We start from the raw sequence: 26,696 nt of genomic DNA on the forward strand, positions 1-26,696 counted from the left end.
TCTTTTAGGTTATGTGTGAGTAATGAAATCTGCCTTTCATTGTGCTGAATATAGCCTAATGTTGTGGATGGACGTGTTCAGTCATGGGAGGAAAACTCCACCAAATGTGTAAGATGTCCGCGGGCAACCGTCTATAGGCCCGTGGGTCTGTTTTAGTCCCTGGTTCAACTTGTCAATCTTTGCCATTTTACACGCTCGGTTAAAATGTCAGGCTATTTTTAGTAAGACCGTCTGATGAGGGAAATGTGTGTGGGGAATATAATTCGCCATCTCGGCGGGTGGCATATGTTAGGCAATTATAGTCCATAATTAGCCTTGAATAGGCAATTCAAAATCTAGTCACTGTTTAGGACCATGATGGATACCATAATGACAAGTCATTGTTAGCAAGTTTCCTTTATTTTCCCCGAAAGAAAATACAAAAAAAGAGTGCGAGGAAGAACATTGGTCACAAACACTCTAAAAGAGCAACAAGAGATGTCATACCATGCTGTCTTCACACTCTGTCAAAAGTAAACGATATGCAATAGGCATTATATTCAGCAATCTCTCACCCTGTAGCCTAGGCCTTATAACTTTTGCAGTGGGGGGGGGGGCTCAGTCTCTATGTTCAGTTTTATTTTTACAGTGTTTTGTCCAGAACATCCCTTGCGCCCTGTCTCTACATGCTTGTCAGTTTGCGCTGGTGATGCTAAATGCGCTCTGCGCGACTTGTGGAAGCCTCATGTCTGTGTGCTCTTCGGTTCTCCCGGGATGTTTCAGACAGAGCGGTCCTTCGCTGGCGTGCACAGCGGTGTAACCAGAGGGCCCCCTAGTGGCAAAAATGTAAAAAGGAACAGTTGTCAGTTTCTAGTTTTTTTTTTTTTTGTAGGCCAACCTCTAACACAAATCAATATTTAAGTGTATTATGTTAGTTATTTTTTATTTTTGCGAAAAGAAAGGTAACAATGCTGGTCAAATTACCCTTGCAATTTAAGGGTGAAGGCCACGGGTTCCTTCTTCGTGTTGACAGAAAATTCATGAACACTGCGACTGGAGGACTCTGTGAACACAACCAGCAGGTGGCACTCTTAGACTTCGGAGCATTCTCATAGTTTAAGTTTCAAGGCCCAGTAATCAATCATGGAAACTTTAAAGCAGCTTCATATTTGTTAAAGAGAAAACCACTCACTTTACCCAGCTGTTTTTTTATTATTATTTGGGTAGCACAAAAAAATAGAGGCTCTGAGAAATAACGTTTTTGTTTTCTGACTGTCTGACTGTAGTCCAAAAGTGATGTGTACACAGTATATTAAAAGAATAAGACTGTTTGCTGGCAGTAGAAAGCTAGACAGACAGACAGAAAGCCTTCTTCTCATCATTTTATTGACATTCAACATTCAACACTTTGGAATGACCTGGCTTTCTGCATTAATTGGACGCAAACTATTTAACCTGATCTTCACAAGTGAACACAATATGCTTTTAATTAAGCGACACAAAAGAAATGATTTTCTTTCATGTCTTTATTGAACACACCCGTAAATCATTCATAGTATTGGTGGAAGTGAAAGTGAGCCCTTGGACTGAATAACTGCTTGAACTTCCTCTGGCACTTAATAAGCTCAAGTGCTCTTGGTAACCGTGAATCAGATCTACAACATTCAGGAAGTATTTTAGTCTGTTTGCGCAGTTCGGCCATATTCTTAGGCTGTCTGGTGTGAATGGCTCTGTTGAGGTTAGTGCACAGCACCTCTTGGTTAAAGCCTGGACTCTGACTGGGCCACTTTGAAATGTAGATTTTCTTTTTTTCAGGCAATTCTGTGCATTGTCCTGCTGCATGACCCAACCTCTCTGAATAGTGTATTCGATATGGACAAGAACAACGAAATCATTTGTATTGTATGTTATCAGCAGAAAGAGATTGTGTTTGTTCATTATTGTAATTCAGATGAAAATCAGATCATATTTTGAGTCACATTTACACTGCAGATCATTCCAAAGGCTTCACTTACTTTCTCTTGCCACTGTAGATGGATGGATGGATGGATGATGATTACTGACAGTGATAATACCATAGTGATCTAAAGTTTAACACTCACCTGACTTAAGAGAGAGGGCCCCCTCTGCCGTCTCCAGAGGAAGCGCTGTCTCAGGGTCACTCAGACGTTGCCCACTGCTCTCCCCCCACTGAGCCTGAGACGGCGATGGACTTCCAGGGGTGACCTCCTCCTCCTTGCAGACAAACACGTCACACCCTTCGTGGGCCCTCTGGACAGGGGACTGCAGAGAAGGACACTGGATCAGAGGCTCCCCTAGCTTCTCTAATGGAATCGTCCGTCTGGTTTTGCCCTTTGAACTCGCAGCAGGGAGTCCAGCAGCCTGAACTTCCTGTCTGTCGCCATGGTTACCTTTACCATACCAAATCCCCTTCAGCTCTTCCTCTTCCTCTTCAAACTCCCAGTGACCGGGCTGAATGGAATCCACGCAGTTGCCACGGGCCCCAATGTTTGAGCCTTTAGAGCTGGCTGTTGTCATGGATACGGGAGTATCAGAACACACTGAACAATTGACGTCGGCGCAGACTATGATGCGACTGATCTTATGAGCACTCAGCCTTCCGTTTGAACTCACCGAGTCCCCACTAACACTAGATCTGTATTCTGTTGTGCTAGCTATATAGTTTGACTTAATAAAGTTCATGTCTTTTGGCCTGTGATAAATGTGTCCATTGAGGTCCTTAATTTTAGTGTGAACACTCAGGCACTTGTGAAGACAGCCCGTCGCTTGAACAACAGAAGTGTGGTTTGGCTTGATAGTAGCACCATAAGGTAACTTCTTCAGTGGAAGAACGTTGGCTTTACTCGTACTGTCTTCATCATTAGCCTTCATCTCCATTAACTGGACAACATCCTTATCCTCACCTTTAGGGGGGGTAATGACCGGAGCAACCTTTGACTGCACTTTGGCTAAGTCAGAGCTCCTTGGGGAATGGTTAGGGCCAGAGCTAACAGTGGCACTACTATTAATGGTGCTAATGGTATCACTTGTCGATGACAGTGAAGATTCAGGAACCTTAGTGTCAGACAGATGATCCTCCTCATGTTCTTGCTCCCACGGAGTCTCATGTTTTGCTTCCTCAACTGGGCTAAGGATGAACTGTTTCTGTTTGGACAAGGATGGAATCTGCTGTGGCTCCTGAGGGGCAGTTGGCAGGGCAGTGGGCAGGGATGTTGGCCGGGGCTGTTGGCGCGAGGCCTGGGTATCAGAGCCCAAGCCAACAGCAGCGGTACTGATCTCCATTGGTGGATTGTGGATGTTAAGAACAGGCATGGGCGGCAGCTGACCAAGGTCTTTCGGTGGTGGATTGTGGACGTTAAGAACAGGCACTGACGGCAGCTGACCCAGGTCTTTCGGTGGTGGATTGTGGACGTTAAGAACAGGCACTGACGGCAGCTGACCCAGGTCTTTCGGTGGTGGATTGTGGACGTTAAGAACAGGCACTGACGGCAGCTGACCCAGGTCTTTCGGTGGTGGATTGTGGACGTTAAGAACAGGCACTGACGGCAGCTGACCCAGGTCCTTGGGCAGGTTGAAGCTAAGAGTGGAGCCCAGGGATAAGTAGCACCGCTGGCTCCTGATCTGACTGCTAGTGGCGCTGGTCTCTGCTGGCATGCGCTGTGTTGAGTGAGAGTGTACCTGGTCGCGCAGACGTGAGGCGGCTCCTGCCTCAGGTCTCCCAGTCTGGCCGGCATTGAGAAGAAGAAGAGGGTTTGGCTTCACGTACACCTGCAGCTTGGCGCTGGCGGGCGAACGCCTCGGCCTCGGCCTCCGATGGCCTAGTGGCCACGTGTTGGTGCAGTACGCAACAGCGGAGGAGGAAGGAGAGCCAGAGGCGGTGGACGCTCTGGACGCTGAGTCATCCAGTCCTGCAATGCCAAGCGCGGAGCTCCTGCGCTGCTTCTTCCCTGGTGTCGCGACCTTCTCGTCCAGGCGTGATGGGACGGCGGCCATTTTGGACAGCGTGGGAATAAAGACCGAACTAACGGCAGGCACAGAGGGAGAGGATGAAGGGGATGATGTGGATGGAGACGATGAAGATGATGAGGAAGATGATGATGACGAGGAGGAGAAGGAGCAGCAGGAGTTTGGAGGTGATGATGATGATGATGATGATGATGGCAGCCGTTGGTCCTCACCGGTTCCGGATGCAGAAACATCCTCGCAAAACTTTTCTGGGGTTTTGCTGTTGTCGCTGACATGTAGGAAAGTGCTAACCTGTGGAGGAGAGGAAGGAAGACACAAGAGAACAGAACAGAGGCAGCATGAGACAACGGAAAAAAACGTGCTGAAAACCAACCACTCGAGTCTAACCGCATTGTATCACATTGCATAGCATCGCATTGCACACTCTGCAATAAAAACAGGGGCTCTGTCCAAACACTAAATTCTTGAGGCGTTATGAAAATCATATGGTATTGTTTGGGGTTCCCAGCTGCAGTGGCTGGTGACAGCCATAGACGTGACTAAGTCGATTGCATGCCACATTAATAAATCCTATGGTCGCTTAGGGCCCCTGGTGTGCTTCACAGTGCATACCTCCGCTAATTGTTCCTCAAACCTCTCTGCCCCCCCTCTCCCTCCACTCCCCCTCCCCCAACAAAAACCCCACTGGGAACCATTTCAAAGCGCGAGGCGTCATGGAGACTCCATGGAAACTCGATTATGAGGTCATTCCTTCGCCACGCCAACCATTGAGGAGGGAGGGGGTTGAAGGGAGTGAGGGGGGGGGGTTAAGGGGACAACCAAGCCAAGTTGAATTGAGAGTACTTAGGCCTATGGGCTGACATCTGGGTTTCAGGGTGTACTTTAATGACTTTGGTGTGAGATTTATGGGGATGATGACCAAAACTTTTTGCCATAAAGTGAGGGGGATATTGGGGGAAGACGAATTGGTGCACTGATTTAGGTTGACTCCAAAATGTCTGCACCGCACTGGCCTTCACAGTCTCCTCCACGCTCGGTCCAAATCGTTGTGATTCCAAAGTGAAAAAAAAAAAAATGTTATGACTCATTTCAGCCAAAAGGCTACATGAAAAAGACTCTTGTGTTTCTGCAGCTTGACTGGTAGACTGTTGCATGCTAACTGTATGTCATAGGGCACACACACACATACACTGTATACTGTTTGTCTCTTTAAATATGCTCTTTGAACATATGTTTACATGCAAACTGGTACTGTTATGAGATTTCCCTGTGCCTGTTACTGAACTGCTATTGTAAGGAGCTAAAACGAAATGGCCTGAGGGGGTCAAAACTCAGGAAACACACAGTGAGTATACTCTAAACATTTACCCAGGGTTCTCAAGTCTCACGCAATGGGCGTGAGACACACGCAATTCAACAAGTTCTCATGCTCACACGCCACACCTTGCATTTCTCACGCAGAAATATTAGGTTACTAGGGATGTCAAGGTATCTGCATAATTAGTAGAGGAGGCGCAGGGATACGAGAGGATTTCTCGCAGGGTTCAGAACTAGCGCACCACTCACCAGCCAAATCAAAAAATAAATAGCCACCGACATCCAATCAAAAAATAGTAGGCTATTCGTTGTATCCGGGTAAAATTCCAAAATAGCACATCCCCTCCCTAACCACGTTATGCTTGTGTGGGGTTACACGTTTAAGATTTCAAAACTGCACCAACATTCTTTTTATTCAGAAATTCAACTGTCTGTCATTTGGTAAACCAGCCTACTTATGGCACTTTACAAGGTGTCTAAATCAAGCCTTTTCACGAACATTTGGCCTAGCCTACTTTATGGCAAAATTATTTCTTATCTATAAACTAAACTGTCGGTCATTAAGAAAACATAATGATTGTGTCGTTATAGCTTTGTGTAACCCAGACATCAACAACGTTCATTTTACACCACCAGTCACTCTCGTGGCTGCCTGCGCTTTCCCTGTCGTCACGGCTGCCAGTTTCGCACTCGTTTGTGTTTTTTAGTGCTGTGTTCATCAGGTCCCGGGACACCCGTCTGAGCCTCCATGGACCATGTCAACAATGAATGAAAATTAGCTTATTATTAACGAGTGTTATCAATTTGAGCGAATATGCTACACATACATTTTTTTCTAAAGATACAGGACTGCTGCAGAATGACATGCCAACCACCATAATGTAATAGCAACCCAAGATAATGAACTTGCTGTCCTTATAAAAAAAATAAAATAGTCTCGGCATGCACATGCTTAGTCCAATGGTTCAGTGACAATATAGGCTACTCAAGAGAATAAAGCAATTAGCCTAATAAATAAAATATTTGTCTCACTCAGTACATATTGTAAATTGGTGAGCCATAGAATATCCCAGCGTCACGATTGTTATATTTCAAGATTCCAATCTATCCCAAATATGAAAAGTTACTTCTACTGACATGCTTCCTGGTGACATAAAAACACAAATGGTTTCCCTTGATAAGGCTGACATAAGAGACATCTATGCATTATACTTTCCCAGATAGGTACAAATCCCTGACTGTCCTGAAAAATAAACAAAAACAAGATATAGGATGTATAGATTACAAATATATATAAAGACAAATTCAAGGTCTCAAAGGGTTAATGCTTCTTTCCAATTTCCCTTGTCATCTCTGGTGGTTGGAAGTGTTCCTCTGAATTTACCCTTTGAGCCAATTCCGTCACTTGAACTTCCTGTCGGTCATCATGGTTACATACTATAGTATGGCACGGACCTCACCTAACACCTGTGAGGCCCCAGGATTGAAACTCAAGGATCATGATATTATGGTCTTTTGGGCCCCCACTGTCGACTTCAAGGCAGCGCTGCCTGGAAGGCTCTAGGGTTAGGGTTAGGGATATGGCGAAGTTTAGGTATAGCAGTGCTGCCTTGAAGCCGATGGTGGGGGCCCAAAAGACCATTAAGCAAGGATCATGCAGGCTGCATCCTCTTGTCTAAACAAACATTTCTCGGTTCTGGTGTAAGCTACTGTGCTTAGAGACACAGCATGTTTAGCCCTTTGAACCCATCAGAGGGATTCTGTCTGCACAAACATCCTGTCTGTTGCATTGGCCATCCTAAATCCCCTTCCTGCTCTAATCCCTCAGTAAACAGGTTGAATGATGACTCAATATGGAAACTAACCATACATCTCTATTCCATCTGCTCTGGACAGAAATACTGTATCGGAGTTCAAAACCACATTGCCTAGTGCCTATGACGGCCCAAGTTGGACTCTGACCTGAGGTCATTAGTCAAGCCCAGTCAGCTCTTGTCTAATCTTCTCTATGCTCTTAAAGGGAAACTTGGCAGGATTTCCGCCTCTGCTGGAGAAATTGTGCATTATGCTATTTCAAACTGTGGAAAAAGGTAACGATAAAGCACATGGATTTGTTTACAAGCTAGCAAAACGGTTAGCATAAGTTTGGCAGACAATGTGGATGTTACAAGGTAAGAAACACGATTTAAAACGAGTTTCTTGTTTCTCACTTCTCTTTCCGGGACGGTAGTCTCAATGTTGCAAGGTTGGTTTTCCGCCTGGGGATGCTAGGGGCAGCGGGAAAAGTCACCATTTTCACCGGAACAGGTCATTTAACCATCCAAATGATTTCTAAACGGGTTTATTACGTTAAAATAGTTGCCAAGTTCCCCTTTAAAAGCTAGAAAAGTTTAAAAAAAAGAAATTAAACTTGGAAAAAAGAATGGCTGCCACTACCAGCGACTAAGAATGTTCCTCGGGCTGAAATAACAAAAAACTGACAGAGGGGCAGAGACCTCTTCTCGACAAGCAACGAACACCGGCTTTGGACGGACGTTTCAGAGATGGAACAGTATTGATATCTCAAAAGATCTAATAGTAAGGTGGTAAACTTAACCCTTAAAGCTGTACTGTCACACCGGTGTTACGGGAATGTTGAAAGTTCTAAAGAATAACTGGGTTCATTGAATTCAACATGGAATTTTAGAACCTTGAATTGTTGCGGAACAGAATCTTACAGTATGTTAGAATGTTCAAAACTCCACACCAGATGAACTATATAGTGTGCTTGACGTGTGAAGCAACTCACTCTGTGTGTGGACTCCGAGGGCTCCTCAGCAGCTGCGGTCAGCTCGGGGGGGGTCTGCACCTGGCTGATTCCACGCTCCTCTTCGTCGAAGCTCAGGATGAGGCAGATGCTGTTGCCCAGGGGCCTCGTCACCTTGCCCGTCGGGTCGTCAGCGACAACGCTGGAGACGCTAGTGACGCTGGCTGAGCCGGGGTGAACGGGGACCGTGGCAACTCTCGGTGCGCTTGTGACACTGAGACTGCTGGACACACTTCCTGTATGCGGGCGCTCGGGACTCAGTGATTGGTTGGTTGGATCTTTGTCACTGACTGGCTGAGCTTGAGGAGAAAGAAGACTCTCTTTCACTCTCTGTGAGTCTGAGAGCCTCGGGCTTGTTGACTTATTCTCGGGTGCCAGGAGAGCGTTTCCGGAGCCTTCCGCACGACCTGGTGCCCTCTGTCTCTGATTCACTTGATCCTTCTGAGACCTCCAGTTGTCTCTGATCCATCCCAGCATGCTTTGCAGCTCATCGGTTCTTTCCCTGATCTGCCCGGGTGAGAGAGTGGACAACAGTTCAGTGGTTGGACTGACATGTCGTCATTAGTTACAGCAGAACTGGGTCAAGGGCTTATTAATATAAACTGCTTAACAGCATAAAAGCATGACCACACAGCATATTATGTGCGTACATTCTTGAGGCATTTCATCATACCCAAACACATTCATTAAACATTACTTGTCTTGAGAGGACAGTATGTTACAGTTGTAAAAATTAAACGTTATATTTTCCACCTAAGAAAAGCTGCAAGTTCTGCTCTGACATACTGCATGTTCTTGCCAACTGCAATCCCTAAATATGGATACATTTAGTCTCTCTCTCTCTCTCTCTCTCTCTTTCTTTCTCACTCTCTCTTTCTCTCTCTTGCTCTCTTTCACTGTCTACTTCTCTCAAACACAGACACACACACCCTTTCTCTATCTCTCTCTCTCACACAAACACAAACATTTACTCTCTCTCTCTCTCTCCTCTCTCTCTCTCTCTCTCTCTCTCTCTCTCTCTCTCTCTCTCTCTATTTCTCTCTCAGTCACACACACACATACACACACACTCACAATTTCAGCCAGGTGATGGCCATCATCCATCAGTGTTTGTCCAGCCGAAGTGAGTTGAGTAAACTCCTCCATCTTCTGCTGGATCCTGAGGTCCAGCTCCGACATCACCGACCCTTCCTCGCCCTCGTCCTCGGTCTGTGCCGCACCAGAGCCGCAGGAGAACAGGCAGGAGCGAGTGGCCTCTGCCCACGCACTGCAGAGACCGAGAGAGGGAGAAATATGTAACGCTAAAACACCTTTTTTGGAACCTTCCACCCACCTATAAACACAAAACCCCATTCTTAAAACTACATTCACAAAACCTCTGACACACAAAATCAGACAGATCGCCTCAAAACAGTTTTACCTATGCTCAAAACCAAACAATGTCTTCAGATCATTCAGATAGCAGTCAAAATAAAAACACTACTGAGCAGTCATTACACACTACATAAAAAAATGGAATTCAGGGCATATATGTTCTGGAGAACTGCACAACACACAAAATACATTTTGCATCTCCAAAAAACTAAACATTTGGTCCAGAGAAAGAAGTTTAGTGTTTTAGCAATTGTGAAAAACTGCATAACTAAATATTGTAAAATCTTTATCATAAAGATTTAGATATTTTTTTTATCTCACTGAAGTCAGAGAGAGATTATGAACTTTGATCACTAATTATTCAGATTTAAATACTTTTAGCAAATCATTGTATCTGTTTGCGCTCTTGTGTTAAACATACAGTATGTTGCTTTGGTGTCATTGCTGTCATTGCCTTAAGATGCCAATCAAGCTAATTTGAATTGAACTGAATTGAGATGAGAGAGAGAGAGAGAGAGAGAGAGAGAAGAGCATGTAAAAGAGAGAGAGGACAGAAATGCAGAGAAAAAATGGAGAGAAGACACACCAACAGCAAGAAAGATAGATAGAGAGAGAGAGAGAAAGAGAGAGAGAGACAGAAAGAAAGTCAATAACAAGATTAAAGATATCAGATGGTGAAACAAGATGGTAATCTTTCTTACTGGCACCAAACATTGGCACTGTGTTTGGTGAAAAAATCCAATCTAGCCTCTAACATCTGCCTCCTGAAGGAAAGTTTATTATCTCAGAGTATTCCTCCCTTTCAGTGACCTGTTTTTCTTTGATGAGTGAAGATGAGCGAAAATGGAACCGTGGGCGAGTGAAAATTGGCTCGACTCACATCATGGCCAGGTACTTCTCGAAGAACTCCTGCAGGTGTCTGAACTTGCTGAGTCGTCCCCGGTTTTCCGCCAGGCTGCGGCCTACCTCCTCCCAAGCCTGCAGGGTCGCCTGGACCTCCTCCCCGAGGAGCACTGACCGCTCGGGGGGAACGGTTTTCAGGTGAGCGGCTAGTTTCTCCATGTCTTCCACCTCCCCTTCCATGATATGGAAATCAACCTAAGAGGACATTGCAGAGAACCCAGTCATTTCTCTGTCAGTCGTAAACAATGCTTGAACAGACCAAAACAGCTTTGTTTTTGGGCAATATAGTGCATAATAATGGAATTTAAAAAAAAAACAAAACGGTATGTGATACAATTTTTTAAAGGTGGTTTTCAAGATAAGCAGGCTAGAGAAATGAAAATAAGGAGCTAAATCTTTGTTGCCCAGTGTAGTGGGTGTTCTGACCTCGAGGTCGTCCTGCTGCTCCTGCAGGCCCTCCAGGCCTGTGAGGTCGGGGTCGCCGAGGGCGGCCATGTTGGACTCCAGATCCAGGATGTCCATGCTGAGCTCGGCACAGCGCGACAGGTGCTCGTTGATGCGCAGCGTCAGGGTGGAGAGCTGGAGAGAGAGAGAGGGAGGGGAGTGAGAGAGAGAGGAGGAGTGGGAGAAAGAGGAGAGGATGCATGGAGGGTGTGAGAGAGATTTAATTACAGTTTGTTTTTAATTAAGAGGAAATGATGTAGGTGGTGGAGAAGAGGTGTGAAAATGTGATCTGTCTCTGTTGTTTTGGGGTTTTTTTTAGCATCTGTGAAGTGAATACCCAGAGAGAGAGATACAGTTTTAATCATAAAACCAAGCACGCACACACAACCACACACAATTACGTTCACAAACATGCACACACACACACACACACACACCCACGCACACACACATGCACGCATACACACGTGTAAGGCCCGTCTTTTGCCCAAACCATATGCATTTCTAAAGAATGCCTTTTGCAGTCAATTTACATGTGTGGATGCCTGTGTTTGATCTGTATTTTCTTAGCTGGCCATGGCCAAAGATCCCCAACACCCGCTCATGCATTAAGTGACCATTTGCTCCTTGTTCTGGCCCCTCTACTGAGAGATAACTCAGTCCTGGGCCTACTGGATGTCTTATGGTGAGATAGGCCAACCTCATTATCATACAGCATTGCTCTGTAAATATGTGTTGTGAATAATACATTCATGTTTGGTCTTGAATTAATACTTGTAATGTGGGCAACAGTCTGATTATGGTCTCGTTACAATTGAATGTATCTGTGCATAGTTGTAGATTAAGAATTAAACTGCAGCATAAAGTTATGATATCCACCTGGGCCACACCCATCCACCTCAGACAACAAAGGCTCTGATGAGTCGTGGGTGGCCCAAGTGAATGATAAAAGTGGAGGCTCTGATGAGTCGGGGGTGGCCCAGGTGAATGATAAAAGTGGAGGCTCTGATGAGTCGGGGGTGGCCCAGGTGAATGATAAAAGTGGAGGCTCTGATGAGTCGGGGGTGGCCCAGGTGAATGATAAAAGTGGAGGCTCTGATGAGTCGGGGGTGGCCCAGGTGAATGATAAAAGTGGAGGCTCTGATGAGTCGGGGGTGGCCCAGGTGAATGATAAAAGTGGAGGCTCTGATGAGTCGGGGGTGGCCCAAGTGAATGATAAAAGTGGAGGCTCTGATAAAAGTGGAGGCTCTGATGAGTCGGGGGTGGCCCAAGTGAATGATAAAAGTGGAGGCTCTGATGAGTCGGGGGTGGCCCAGGTGAATGATAAAAGTGGAGGCTCTGATGAGTCGTGGGTGGCCCAAGTGAATGATAAAAGTGGAGGCTCTGGTCCTCCAGGGCTCTTCTGTCTTCTCTCCGATCTTGGGGCTTCTTCTTCTCTTCTCTCTTCTTTTCCCTCTCCACTCTCCTCTTGAGCTAGGCCCTTGTGGCTTGGTCTTCTGCCTCTCTCTCTCTTCCTCTCCCTCTCTCTCCCCCTCTTCCCCTCTCTCTCTGTCTCCCTTTGTCTTTCTATCTCTCTCTCTCTTTCTCTCTCCCCCATTCTCTATCTCTGGGTTTGTATTGTTTTATCTGGTGTATCTGTTATCTTTAACTTGTCAAGTTTACCTCTGTGAATTGGTTAAGTTTCCTTTGTTACCATTTGCTACTTTGTTACAGTAGACCATGTGAGTTTACTTGGACATTCAACTGAAGTGATATTGGTTACATTTACCTTTAAGACTGAATGCCTATTAAATTGTTCATTTGCCTACCAATCGGATAACTTCAATTCTCGTAGTGTGCCATGCCATTCTCCGCCATAGCTGATAAACTAGTTACTTGGTAATTGATTGGTGATACAAATTATTAATCAAATGGAGTCAGATTAACGAGTATGTAATAATATCATTGCCATTTAACTCTTCACCCTATTTGTCCACACAAGCTCCTTCAAGTGAGGATATAGCTCGACGTCTCTATGTTTCCGAGGCTATATATATATATATATATAATTTCTGAGCGTCTTACACACGCACATACACACACACACACACACACACACACACACACACACACACAGACACGCACGCACGCACACACACACACACACCCATTCCCCATACCAGGTTCATGAGTTGCTCTGTGGCTTGATGGTGTGCCGGGGACGGCTTCCTCACGCTTCCTGTTTTGCTCAGGTCCACCCGCACCTCCAGCGTCTCCACTTTCCCTGCCGCCACACTGAGGCAGCCGGACCGCTCGCCGCCACTCGGCCCGTGAACCACCTGGAGGAGGAGATAGGGTGACCACACCGGTTCAAAACGTTTACCCAGGAGGACGAAATTTAATGCCAGGGTCGGGTCGGGTCAGTGTTCTAAAGCCGGCCCAAAAAAAGCTCGACAGCCACGAAAAAAGAAAATGTAATAACAAGCTGGAGAGAGAGGTTCGCTGATATGAGTCACTCTTTGGCTTGATGAGCGTGTTTGTAAATGCCACGCTCTAATTATGCAGGCAGGCCTCAAAGCCACACGGAATTACGCACACACACACACACACACATACACACACACACACACACACACACACACACTCACACACAATGAAGCACATATGGAAAAGTGTAGCCGCAAGAGTAACAGAGGTAGGGGGGGAGGTGTAGAGAGACCCACTTACTTACACACACACACACAGACACCAGGGGGGGTACTGCATTCCTACCTGCCACATTCCATGGCTGTCCTTTTGTTCCAGGTGTTCCAGGAACTTTGTTAGCATTCCGGAATCACACTCCCCCACATTCTCGGGGGGAACTTTGGCCTGTGCAGAACCCCTGCTACATTCCTTCACCTCCAGGCCTGACTCCTCTTCTTCTCCCAGCACATCTACCTCATCCAGCACCTCCTCCTCCTCCTCCTCCTCTTCAGCCGGTTTGTCCGAGGAGGCTCCAGGTCTCCCCTCTCGTCTCCTCAGCAGCGCCCACAACATCTCCACTTGCTCGAGCAGCTCCTCAATCTTTGGACAGTTCGGATCTTCGGCTAGCTTCTCCTGGTCGAACGCCGTAGCGATGTTGTCCCTCAGCCATGACCGCGTCTGAGGTGAGGTGACCAAGGAGAGGAAAAAATGCTTGAGACAGAAGAGTTCAGATGCAAAACCCTCTAAATCCGTCTGACCACTTTTCTTTCAAATGAGCATTTAAATTCAGGCTCCTATAGGTTTTTGCCTATAAATCGATATTTCAGACCAGGAACAGAGTGGTATTTCGTGGGTTTTGAAGTAAAATTATTTGATTAACGTATACTATGTGTGGAGAGCATCCACTCACCATCTTTATCTCATTTTTGACGTAGGTGGCATTTAGAGGCTTTTGCATCTGAACTCTGATATCTGTATCTTACAGCTCTGATGCAATATGACAGTTAATTTAAACTTCACAACAAGTTCAGTGAATTAATTTAATATGTGATACAGCCAAACAACTGGATCTACTTCATAGATGTGCAAATAACCTACGTTTATTACACATTCTAAAGAGTGCATGGCAATAGGAAATTCAGTCAAGCAGTAGTATAAATACCTTTAATAGCTCGACATTATTTATTTATCTACATATTTGATTGAATTAATCAGGACAGTACATAAAGAGCAAACCATTTAATCTTTTTTGGTCTTTCTGTGAGTCACTCTCATTAGTGCAGTATTTTATATGTCTGATTAGCTCTCCAGTCTCACAGAAATGCCCTCGCATTAGAGCTTATCAAAATCAGATGTTTAAAAGAACCTACACGGGAATGACTCAAACACTGAAATTGTTATGAAAATGACCAAAATTTGTTTTGTGTGTTCAGATGCCCTGTGTTAACAAAGTCTCATGGTAGTCAGAATAAGTTTTTATATATTAATAATATTTTTGAGAGAAAATAATTGTCAATCGGTCACATTTGACCACGAATGCAACAGGTTGGTTAAAAGAACCTACACAGGAATGATATCAACATGTTGAGTAAAACAGAGAGAGCAAATGAGACACCCAATGGCTTTGAATGGATTATTATAGTACATAAATAAATAAAGCTGGGGACCTATTAGGCACATTTAGTATCTAAACCCGACGAAAAAGGTAATTCTCAAACTCAACTGTCCCTATTGTCAGTATAAGTATCAGTCAGTGTAGCATCAAAATGAGTTTGAAACCATTATTTTAATGTAAAAGAAAATGATCCATCAGGTCATAAGGCATGGCCTAATTTTTAAGTTGTGTCTCACATTGCGTCTATTTCATATGCTTACATACATACATATACTGAAACTGAAACTGAAAGAGACATGCTGAGTTAAATTAATATATATATATATATATATATATATATATATATATATATATATTTTTTTTTTTTTTTTTTTTTTTTTTTTTCTCAATGTCAGTGAACTGTATACCTTATCAGCAGATGAAGTGGACTCCTCTACCAGTTCAGAGAGTCGAGAGCCTCGGTCCTCTGAGAGGACAGTGCTGGCGTCAGTCTCCTGCTGCTTCCTACACATACAGACAGAGTATTACATCAGGGCCCAGTCATCAGCTCTACCACCTATTCAGCTCTTACTCAACCAAGAATTAACCAGGCCTATCTGACATGTCCAGATTTTTAATAAATAAAATAATAGTAATATAAAATGATATTTGCTGCAAACTATATATGGTATGTATATTATTTACGAAACATAATAATGTGAAAGTCAATTTCATTGAATAGTGGTTGCTTGAATCGCACTGTACTGGTTGCTGAAGTGCACTGTACAGTTAATACTTAGTCAACACATAGTATTTTAGGTTATGCCCCAGAGTAAAGTTAACAATAAATTGTTGTGTAATGTTTTAAGGTTGAGGTTTTGAGAGACATATTTAACTTACTGTGTACGGCAGTATGAGAGGCACTGTATGATTTATTTGGAAGTGTGGGATTATACGTCATAAGAATTAAAAGAGTATTGGGAAGAGGCATTGCAGTCAGTTTTTGTGCCATGTCAATTATATGTGTTTTATGATGCGTGTTTCTGTTGGTTAGCTGTTGCTATATAAGGATGACAACACAAGGCATCTCACCACTCCTCCTCCTCCGCCTCCACCTTTCCAATGGTGGCATCTTGTGCTCTGGTGTTGCTTTCAGGAGCCGTGTCTGTCATCATCATTAACCCCCCTCTATCCCACAAGTCAAGAGTGTCCTGTGAGGAAACGCACACACACACACACACACACACACACACACACACACACACACACATAGACACACACACACATAGACACACACACAAACAGACACACACACACACACACACACACACACACACACACACACATAGACACACACACAAACAGACACACACACAAACAGACACACACACATACACACATAGACACACACACACACACACACACACACACACATACACATACACATACACACACACACACATACACATACACATACACACACACACACACAGAGATACACACACACAGCAGCAGTTATTGACTATGAGAGAGGATGGCTAAGGACACCTCTATAATCACTTCAGTGGGCTCTTGAGGACCCCCTTGATGTGTAATATTTGAATCAGCCAGTGCAGGGACCTCAGAAAGCTCTTTGAAGCCGACTCCACTGACCTCGACCCCTTTCAGGCGGTTCTGCTCCTCTTTGATGTCCTTTCCCATAATGCCGAGCACCTCGGGTTCTGCGGTGCTCGGGGCGGCCGAGGTGGTGCTGCACAGCTTCTCATTGGCCGAGCACTGTGGTGGAACCTGAGGATCCTCGGTTCTCTGGTTCCTGTGCATAAGGCGGAGGACGTTGTAATCACAGCGATATTTAAAACAACTGTGTGTGATTACGCAATGTCTTATTGGTGATCCAAAAACTCAAACAGTACTTGTTGGGAATGCATGAGCTATTCTATCTGATTTTCTTTCTGTCCCAGCCCATTGCACAATAGCCATGTGGCCACAGCTGAACTCCTGCCACTGTACAACTGATACGGATGATGCCGTGTGTTGAAAACGTCCCTTGGGATTTTGATGTTGTGGTTACAGCCAACATCAGCCAGTCAGCAGCATTGAGGGTTCTTTCACTTCCTGGCAGAAGAGCTTTGTTCTAACAACTTACCAAATGAACTCCGGACACCTCCGCCCCTCGACCAACCCCCCCATCCCACCCCCTACTTTAACTCCTGTCAGCGCACACAACACCCCCACCAACACCCCAACCCCGACAACCCTCCCCTCTACCCCCGAAAAGTTACATCAAGCATCTGGAAGTAACCTCCCACCCCCATTCATTCAACCCATGACGCAAGCCAGACTCTAAGATTACCGAAAATACAGATTCAGGAAAGCATGTGGCTGTCAGTTATGTAACCGTAACACGAGTTTAAGTGAGGCAATATTGTTTTGGGTGGGGTTGGTTGGTGTTTGAGGAAAGGGATGAGGGGGGATGAGGGGGGTTGTGGTGGCGGTTGGTACGTGAGTGGAACAGTCAAAATGGCTCGGGCAGGATATGAGGTAGATGATGTCACCCCTCCCGACGTGGTTAGCTCATGGCTTCAGGAAAGGGCCTTTTTGTGTGTTTTGTTTTGAAAAGGGGAGTGATAGAGTCCTTTAGTCAGGACACACAGTAGAAAGGGTGGTGTGCATGAGCTAGCCGTACATGGAGACGAACAACAACACCGCACGTTGTGAAGGCAAGAGACACACGACATCCTCTCTGACCTCAGTGATACACTAACGTCATCTAGGTACATTATACACGCTCTGGTTGGAGAGCCTCCTGGAGAGTCAGGGGACCTTTCAAAAGGATATCACAGTCATTTCCATGGTCAGCATGCACATGCTCATCTTACCGGGGGTCGGAACGGTTCTGGAGCCGCCGCTGCAAATGTATTAGTTTGTGAGCCGTTCGTAATTCGTTATCTGTGACTGCAGCTGTGCACTGCTCCTGGGTCACGTGGTTGAGCACTGAGTCGTGTGCACGTTCAAATTCACTGACACTCATTCACATCCACTTAACGATGCAGTAAAGACAGCCAGGCCCTGTTGCACACCTTCCATTTACTAGAAGCAAGCCCGCTTTCTTTTCTCGTCCTTGAAATGAACCCACTTGTCCATACGTTTAAACAAGTTCAAAGCACATCTGGACTCGAGGCCAAACCCCAAATAGATTGATGATGTGAAAAAAAGAAACTCCATAATGCCTGTCCATTTATCCAGAGCTTTCATCTGGACAGCTGTCTCCAAGCCTCTCAGCAACATCGTTATGGCTTTACTCAAAGGTTCTCTAGACCTATATCTATATGATGCTATGAATGCAATACCACAATCACTTTTTACAAGTATTGGAAAACAAACTAGACTAAAAGCAAAGTCCATGGCATACTCATGCTTACTAATACATAATGATTCCTCTTTACTTCATTCCCCAATACATGTGAGTATTATTATTCAACATTATAATAAAGATATTTTGAGTAGGGTGGGGTAGAAGGATGTTGGCCTACGTTGGCTGTGCAGTTGTTACGCAAGAAGTTCCATAACCCCGTCTGTGTCCTCAAAGAGGCCTTTCCCTTGCTGGACGCCAAAGTTAGTCTGCTAGAATATCACAGAGATAAGAGTGGCTATTCTCGCTGAGGTAAGCTCCACTATTAGGTTTCGGCTTATTAGGGCCGACGTGAGATAAACTGTCGGCAATTTCCTTTAAAGGATGAAGAAGCTTGAGACGACAAATGAGTGTGTGGCGTGTGTGTTTGGTGGCTGGACAGTAATGGGGTCTGTAGGCATACATCATAGGCGAAGTATGCTTCACTCATGACCTCATCTCATTACCCCTCAACATCTGAGTGATGTTAGCATTGGTGCATGTGCAAAGAGATCAGTCATAATACAGTCATAATTACATTTCTAATCAGGTTCCCATCACAGCTTGTCCGAATTTGTTAAAAAATATCGTTTTTTGTTTTTTGTTTTTTGTTTTTTACCGGTGTGGATTGTTCCTTTGTAAACTGGAGCCCAGTGACGCCGTTTGATCCTTAATCTTAATCAGACCCGTCTTTAAAACTGATTCAGCTCAAATGTACTTTAACCAACAGTAAAATTGGCCTGAAGTGAACTGAACCTAGCGGCCGATCGCCAAAGGGGACATACAAAAGACGGGTTCCACTGTTTTTATGGAAGGCACAGCCGGCATTGGTTTGGTTCTAAGAGGTTCCTTATGCTGGAAACCTTACCCAGAAAAATACGATGATTGTAATGCACAAGAAGAAGAGTGAAGAATTTTACTTACAGAATAACTATATGGTAGTAATAGAATGTTGTAGAACAACACTGTAGAGTAAGATGGAGGGTGGTAATTTCTGATTTGACACCATGAATAGTGTTCATGGACTTGGACAGATTCTAAGAACTGGACAATTCTAAGAATGGTTGGTGCTTGCAAAGGGGATGACGGAGTTAATATGATACCCCTGATATTTGCACCACATCTAAGGAAGCAGAGAAAAAGCAAATCCCTCATCTCTGAACTTTGACACCTGACCCCAAAGCGTTCCGCTCACCTGAGGGTGTCCTGGAGGCGGGCCCAGCTGTGCTTGACCTCGGCCTGCTTGCGCGTCACCCTGGTGGCCAGTGTTGGGTGGAGGTCGGCGAGGCGCGATGCAGTCTCACTCAGCATCTGGAGAGAGAGAGAGAGACAGAGAGAGAGAGAGAAAGAGAGAGAGACAGAGAAAGAGAAAAGAGAGAAAAAGAAAAGAAAGTTTATGTGGAGGGAGAGGAGTGCGTGTGTATGTGTGTGTGTGTGTGTGTGTGTGTGTGTGTGTATGTGTGTGTGCATGTGTGTGTGTGTGTGTGTGTGTGCGTGCGTGTGTGTGTGTGTGTGTGTGTGTGGGGTAGGGACTCAAAAGGAAATGACACCATTTGTTTGGAGCCGATTATTATGTTATATGGCTCAAGGCGAAACTTTTTTTTAAAAAGCAGAGAGGGGGGATTTCTATAAATAACAGCAGGTTTTTGTCAAGCATAACAATGGTCCGTGGGCACATATGGAGTTTGGTAAGGGGAGGACGAGGTGGTGGAGAATACCTCCAAAAAACACTAAAAAATAATGTGTCAATTCTTAGTATATCTGGCATTGCACACTTTTTCCAGAGCTGAACATCAGGTTTATGTGCAGCCGATGTTTTAAAAATAAATGGTCATGGTACTTACTCTGATTTGAGTGGCGATCTCGCCCATTTCTGCGTCGACACACCTTCCCTGATTGTTTGGAAGTGATACACTTCGTCTCTATAAAGCACAAACAATATTATTTTAATGTATTATTATTATTATTATTATTATTATTATTATTCATAATAATAATAATAATAATAATAAGCTTTATTTGTATAACACCTTTCATACACAGAATGCAGCTCAAAGTGCTTTACATTTGGAGCATGTGACACAATAATAGAGTCAGTCATTTTCCGTCACTCCTCTTCATTGATGTGGCCGTTTATGATCCAATCAACAACATTGGATCATAAACATAGTGTCACAAAGTAGATCGTAGTATTATTATTATTATTATTATTATTATTCTTATTATTACTATAGTTAATTTTCCATTTAAAGCATTTACAGTAGAGGCCAATTCATGGCATACACTTGCATGCTAATGTTGATAATAATTGATCTCCATAAATGCGAGGCTTACCTTGCTGTTGATGGTCTTGATCAGGTTGTCTGCTTGCTGATAAAAATTGGACACATCCAGCGCCAGCATCAGGTCCTTCTGGTAGTTCTTCAGGAGGGTGTGCAACCTCAGCCACCTGCAGCAGGACAGTGTTAGGATACAGACGACACCGGGGACTCTCCGATGCACCCTTTACTAGTGTGCACAGAGTACCCTGTCTCATGCCCTTATGAATTTAGAATTGTAGTGTTTCTATACACTTAACATTTTTTTAACTAAATGTTAACAACATACTCTATATCTTAGCAACTATCTGACATGAGAACAGAGGAGAGGCCAGGTTTGATTTAAGTTATGTAGAAGGGAAGTGTTAGGATACAGAAGACTGGGGGCTTACTTATTTAGTCTCACTCACTTAGTCTACTGGGTACATTGTGGCACTATAGGACTGCAGTGTCTCACTATAAAGTGTTCATCTGTAAAGTTCATCATTTGGGGGCAGCCGTGGCCTACTGGTTAGCACTTCGGACTTGTAACTGGAGGGTTGCCGGTTCGAACCCCAACCAGTTGGCACGGCTGAAGTGCCTGAAGTACCCCTTATTGCTCCTCGAGCGCCGCTGTTGTAGCAGACAGCTCACTGCGCCGGGATTAGTGTGTGCTTCACCTCACTGTGCGTTCACTGTGTGCTGAGTGTGTTTCACTAATTCAAGGATTGTGTGTGTGTGTGTGTGTCCGATCATAGATTCATGGAGAAAAGAGGAATTACCTGAATTGAGGTGTTATAACTCCAGCACAATCCAGTATAATACCACTGAAAGCCTAAAAGTAGGAGTGTATCACTGACTATTAAATAGATTTAGCTTAGATTTAGATGTAGCTTAGTTTCTTGGCATGACATGAACAGCTAAGGCTTAACATCTCAGTGAGTGATGTCCATTGTCTGCCTATGTGTGCCCTGATGGTCTGATGCATGGATAATTAGGAAACAGTGGCATTATGTTGGGCATCTCTGTAAGCTCTTACGTACGGAGATGTATTTGTCTCATAATCAAATATATCTCCATACTTACGGTCTGTTATGGTCATCCATGTCCTCTGACTCCTGCAGTTTCTCTGAGCTGAAGTCCTGAAGCTCGTGCTTCTCCTGCGGATCTTCCTAGAAAACACAAGGCGATATCAGAACAGGGTGAGTCAGATTATAAATGTTTCAAACCCATTGCGATATATCAGTCCTGAAAGGCTGGCAAGATGTTGTTTATTCTTGTATACTTCTGACATGAAAGTTACATTGTTTTGTTTGTTTTTCTTGATATTAAGCAAAAGCGTGTCAATGTGACAAGATGATGAATGTTGTTTCCCCAGGATATATGCATGGATTTGAAATGGTCTGGAGAGTTTGGAGAGTTTGAGTTTGTTTTCCAAGTTAATGATGTGATTAATTTCTTATCGTTTGGCCATCTCAGCATCTCAGTCTCGGAGAAATCATGCAAAGTAAACTGTTATGTTAATGACGAATTGACATTTCAAGAAAGCAAATGTAACATGAGAAATTAAAAGAAAATACAGCAAACATATGCCTGTTCATGGCCATTTTAGGCAAATTCACTCACACTCCGGTTCTAAGTTCTAAGCTGTGCCAATTCCCAAGTCCTTTCAAGGTTACTGTTTGATGGACGTTACCTCCCTAAAGTCCACTCACACTCCGGTTCTAAGTTCTAAGCTGTGCCCATTCCCAAGTCCTTTCAAGGTCACTGTTTGACAGACGTTACCTCCCTGAAGTCCAGGCTGGCTGTGAGCTGTATGAGAGAGTTCTCAAAGTCCTTGAGTTCCCACTGTTGGGCCTGTGCTGTCCCGTCAGAGCGCTGTGCTGGACATGTCGGAACAGTGCAGGAACAATTCAGGTCTCGTGCTGTCCCGTCGGAACGCTGTGCTGGGCATGTCGGAACAGTGCAGGAACACTTCAGGTCTCGTGCTTTGAGCCTTGGATGTGGCTCGTTCTGAAAAAGAAAGAACAGACTATCATGTTTTTTTCGCTCTCATTTTTGCAAGTCGTTTTGGATAAAAGCGTCTGCAAAACGAATGCATGTAAAAAGGTTAACTAGAAATGTACACAGTGAACAATGGATCGTCTCAGTATTGCTCATTATGCTCTTCTTTACACACAAGACTATTATGCTTCAAGATTTGTATAAATGTGGTTGTTAGCTCATAATTGAGAAGTATAGAAAAGTACTCTTAATCACAAAGTCAGCTCAGAGAGTAGTTGCCATGGCACTTCAAGATGGTCTACTAAATAAGAATGAGGCACTTTCATCTTTTAATTTTTCTTAGTGTTTTTCAAGGATACGCATGATTCACGGTCATGATTCAGACACCAAACTCTATATTCTTTTTTTGAAAATCTGGGTGTAGGTAAAGGTTGTGAAACCTTCAAACTATCCCCTGTCAAGCTTTGCATGATATATTAAGCAACAATGACCTCATGGCTTCTTGCGAACTGACATATTTTCTTTTTTATCTCTCCCCCACGTTCCAGCGATCCCCCAAACTCTCGAGCCCTTACATCATGGTATGAAACTAAATCACTTGAACAGCCAACTTCTGTCTCAGTGCTGTCTGCTGCTCATTATGGCTGCTTTTAGGTCTGCGTCCAAAGCTCTTTGTAAGCTGTCCAAGAGCGCAAGGTGGTGATTGCCCGGCATTGTTTGCATCAAGGAGACACACAAATTATTGGATATGTTGTTGGGTCGAAAAAAAAAAAACACCTTGCTTTTTTCCCCATTAAGTGCAATTTGGTGGTGGTGTTGTAGGCTACTCAGACAAACACGTCATGCTGTTGTCTCCCTTTCAAGTGAAATTTTGTCTGATTCTCATCAGAGGGCCTTTTAAATAAAAGTGCTCTTTTTATACTGATAGAAAAAGGGGTCACACACACAAAAACTTAAAACAAAATGTCCTCCAATCAACAATGCTGACCGCAATGACATGTACTGGCTTTGAGTCCTTAGCAACGCTACAACTCCAAGCAACTCCTGCTTGGAGACTCCTGGCCCAACGACACAACAGGGCTCCAAAGCATGAGGGTGACATGGCCAAAACAATGATCTCATCCTCAAATAATTACTCCTCTCTCTCTCTCTCTCTCTCTCTCTCTCTCTCTCTCTCTCTCTCTCTCTCTCTCTCTCTCTCTCCGCACCCTTCCATTCTCCTCCCACAATTCTCTGGAGGTAGGCTACTGCTCAGTACTCAGTGCTAAGCAAGTACACCATTTCAAGGGATAAATATCAATGTTTAAAAAAAAAAAAAAAAAAAAACATTGTTTGTGTTTAAGGCACGTCTTAGTTCAGCCTTGTTTGTCTTGTCTGACAAGGATGAATGATAGTGGCGTGGGGTGATGTTTTTTTTATTGTTTGTTTGTTTGTTTGCTTGTTTGTCTGTTGCAACGGAAAGTGTGTTTTGTCCAATGCACTACATGGTTTTGGCTAACATTTTGAATGGGTGCCTGGCTACATAGCTTTCCATGGGAGTCAGTGCAGTTGTAGTGTTTTTATGGTGAATCTTGTAAAATAGCACAAAACACAACACAACTCACCACAACACACCACACACACACACACACACACGCACGCGACGCGCACGCGCACGCACGCACGCACGCACACACACACACACACACACACACACACACACACACACACACACACACACACACACACACACACTCTAAAATAAAGCAGCAACACTGTTGCACCCAAAGGGCATTCCTGCATAACAAGCTGTTCAGTATCAGTCACTAGTTCCCTTAGTGACATCAAGATTTAATCTGATGAAATCAAGATTTAATCTGACATCGTTAACCATAAATTCTGGCAAGTTTACCTGCTAACATCTATCTCTCTCTCTCTCTCTCTCTCTCTCTCTCTCTCTCTCTCTCTCTCTCTCTCTCTTTTTGTTTTTTTAAAGAATCTCATCGCTTCATCGTTTTGTGGAATTTCTGAGCCTCACAGTCACGAAGGGCACAGTGCAGTGCAGTGCAGTGCAGCAGAGCACAGCGGAGAGCACATACGGTGGAAATAGCATGCGAAATGTGGCCCTGCCTCGCGTAATGAGAGCCTGTGTGCATGATCTCATCCCTTATGAGTACAGCGTGCTGCTAGCTGTGATATCCCACACTTTTTCTTCTTCTCAGCCTGCTGCTCTTTATGGTTCAGTGGACAATGTGCTCTTGTTGTGCGCGTTTGCAGCCATTGTGGGGGGAAACAGCTGTAAACCGCTGGGATTGTTTTTTTTTTTTTTTTTTTTTTCAGTTGGTGAAATGATGGTAGAGTTCATAGGATAGGATTTTAGAATCCAGCTTTAAATGGGTATTGGCTTAAATGCTTACATTGACATCACACTGAAATAAACTAAAAACTAAAAGAAACATTAGATCTATTTTCTCTTGGTATATATGCCAATCATTACTTTGTCATTTGCATGTAGTTTGTGTGTTTCAACATATGTAAAATGTTTGGCTTGTATTTTTTAGTATTTCAACTCCAATTCTGGGAACACATTAGACTAAAAATTCCTCTATACCATCCCATTCCAACATATGTAAAACTTTACTATTTGAACAAGAACATAATGTAAAACTTTACTATTTGATCAAGAACATACGTAAAACTTAACTCTTTATTTACTATTTTTTGCTTGTATTTTTTTAGTATTTCAACTTCATTTTGACTAAATATTCCTCTATTATCTCCCATTCCAACGTTTATCTGAACAAGTAAAAACATAAACAATTAAAATGAAGTGCCTACCTTCAGCTGAGTAGAAATGTCCTCACATTCCCCCTGAACAGACTGAGGGACTGGAACAGAGCCATTTTTACTGTTTATGCTGTTATTGTCATCGTCGCTGATGCCACCCTGGCTTTGCCTTGGCACAACATTGCTCTTTTCCTCCTGAATCTCACCGCTGGTGCATATAGCAATCTTTTTGATTGACCTGGAGGATGACAAGGGTGAATCCAAGGTCTGGTCCTCCAGAATGTCCTCGACAGGTGAGACCGCAGGGTCTACCTGTTGGGCCCAAGCGTGTGGAGGGTGTGGGTCATTGCAGTCTTTGGTCAGATGGTTCTGAGTGTTTATCAGCTTGTCCGCAGTGGGAGCTGCCTGGTAGATATCCGCACACTCCGTGCATTTGGACTCGACCGGCACGGACAGTTTCGTGCTGATAGTGAACGGCTGGATTCTCTTCATGTTGCCTCCGACGAAAGTCCTTGCCGGTGATCACTTCTTCAAAAAAATCATCATCAAAGTAAAAAAAATAAAAAATTAAAATCAGTAACAGAAACTTTGAAGTTACAGGAGTTCCCTCACTCTCTCTAAAATAAATACTCTTTTTTTAAAAAAACAAAAAAGAAAGAAAGAAAATGGGTTAATAGTTCTGTCTCAGATCAGAGTGGAGTTGACGAGGGAAAAGAGCACTGGGCTGCGTCTCACCCGAGAGTGACAGGAGTAGAAAAGCCTCCCGTGGCAAAAGTGTGGAGGACGTAAACTGTAAGCAGAGACCTCCTCCTCCCCCCCCTCCCCCCACCCAGACACACACACACACACCCCTGCACACACACACACACCCCTGCACACACAGATGTGGTCCAGCCTCTGTGGCACATGCAACGAGGGCAGAAGGAGGAAACAGCCTGAGGAAGAGAGAAAAGTACCCACCCAGCAGACAACCGATGGCCAGAGAGAGAGAGAGAGAGAGACAGAGAGAGACAGAGAGAGAGCCAGAGAGAGTAAGAGAGACTGAGAGGGAGAAATGGGGGGTAACCAGAGTAAAATGGACTGTATGAAGAAAGACAGACACAGAGAGAGAGAGAGATGGACAGACAGAGAGAGATAGAGAGAGATGGACTGTGCTACAGAATGGGGGAAAGTGTCTGGCCATGTGCCTGACTATGGAGGGAGAGAGAAAAGAGGCAGAGAGAAAAGAGGGAGAGAGAAAAGAGGGAGAGAGAAAAGAGGGAGCCAAAGGAACGCAAAGGAGGAGGGAAGAGGGGAAAGTTTTGTTAAAAGACAAGTGAGGTCATCTCTCTCTGACAGAGTCTCAGTAGAGAGAGAGAGCGGGAGAGAGAGAGAGAGAGAGAGAGTGAG

The 26,696-nt window shown here is 44.3% G+C and overlaps 1 protein-coding gene across 1 annotated transcript; it reads right to left on the reverse strand.

The window, feature by feature from the left end:
• Positions 1 to 380: 380 nt before the first annotated feature.
• LOC125298103 lies at positions 381 to 26,021 on the reverse strand. Its single transcript, XM_048248782.1, has 18 exons — positions 25,359 to 26,021; positions 22,323 to 22,550; positions 21,624 to 21,709; positions 20,575 to 20,689; positions 20,085 to 20,162; positions 19,436 to 19,551; positions 16,503 to 16,662; positions 15,942 to 16,060; positions 15,278 to 15,374; positions 13,562 to 13,933; positions 12,970 to 13,128; positions 10,793 to 10,945; positions 10,344 to 10,561; positions 9,164 to 9,356; positions 8,072 to 8,596; positions 2,082 to 4,257; positions 964 to 1,042; positions 381 to 811 (listed from the first exon to the last, which is right to left on the reverse strand). The coding sequence occupies exons 1-18, from the start codon at positions 25,797 to 25,799 to the stop codon at positions 673 to 675; spliced, it is 5,454 nt and encodes a 1,817-aa protein (XP_048104739.1). The 5' UTR covers positions 25,800 to 26,021; the 3' UTR covers positions 381 to 672.
• Positions 26,022 to 26,696: the final 675 nt, after the last annotated feature.

The sequence above is a fragment of the Alosa alosa genome, chromosome 7 (assembly GCF_017589495.1).
Source record: "Alosa alosa isolate M-15738 ecotype Scorff River chromosome 7, AALO_Geno_1.1, whole genome shotgun sequence".
In the NCBI taxonomy this organism is placed as follows: domain Eukaryota; kingdom Metazoa; phylum Chordata; class Actinopteri; order Clupeiformes; family Clupeidae; genus Alosa; species Alosa alosa.

Bases quoted from the DNA above. Each gene is read 5' to 3' on its own strand.
- LOC125298103 (XM_048248782.1), bottom strand. From the start codon at position 25,799: ATGAAGAGAATCCAGCCGTTCACTATCAGCACGAAACTGTCCGTGCCG. The intron at 10,562-10,792 runs GTCAGAACACCC...ATGTCCTCTTAG, and splicing joins AGCAGCAGGACGACCTCGAG to GTTGATTTCCATATCATGGA. The intron at 812-963 runs GTAATTTGACCA...TTTTGCCACTAG, and splicing joins TTCACCCTTAAATTGCAAGG to GGGGCCCTCTGGTTACACCG.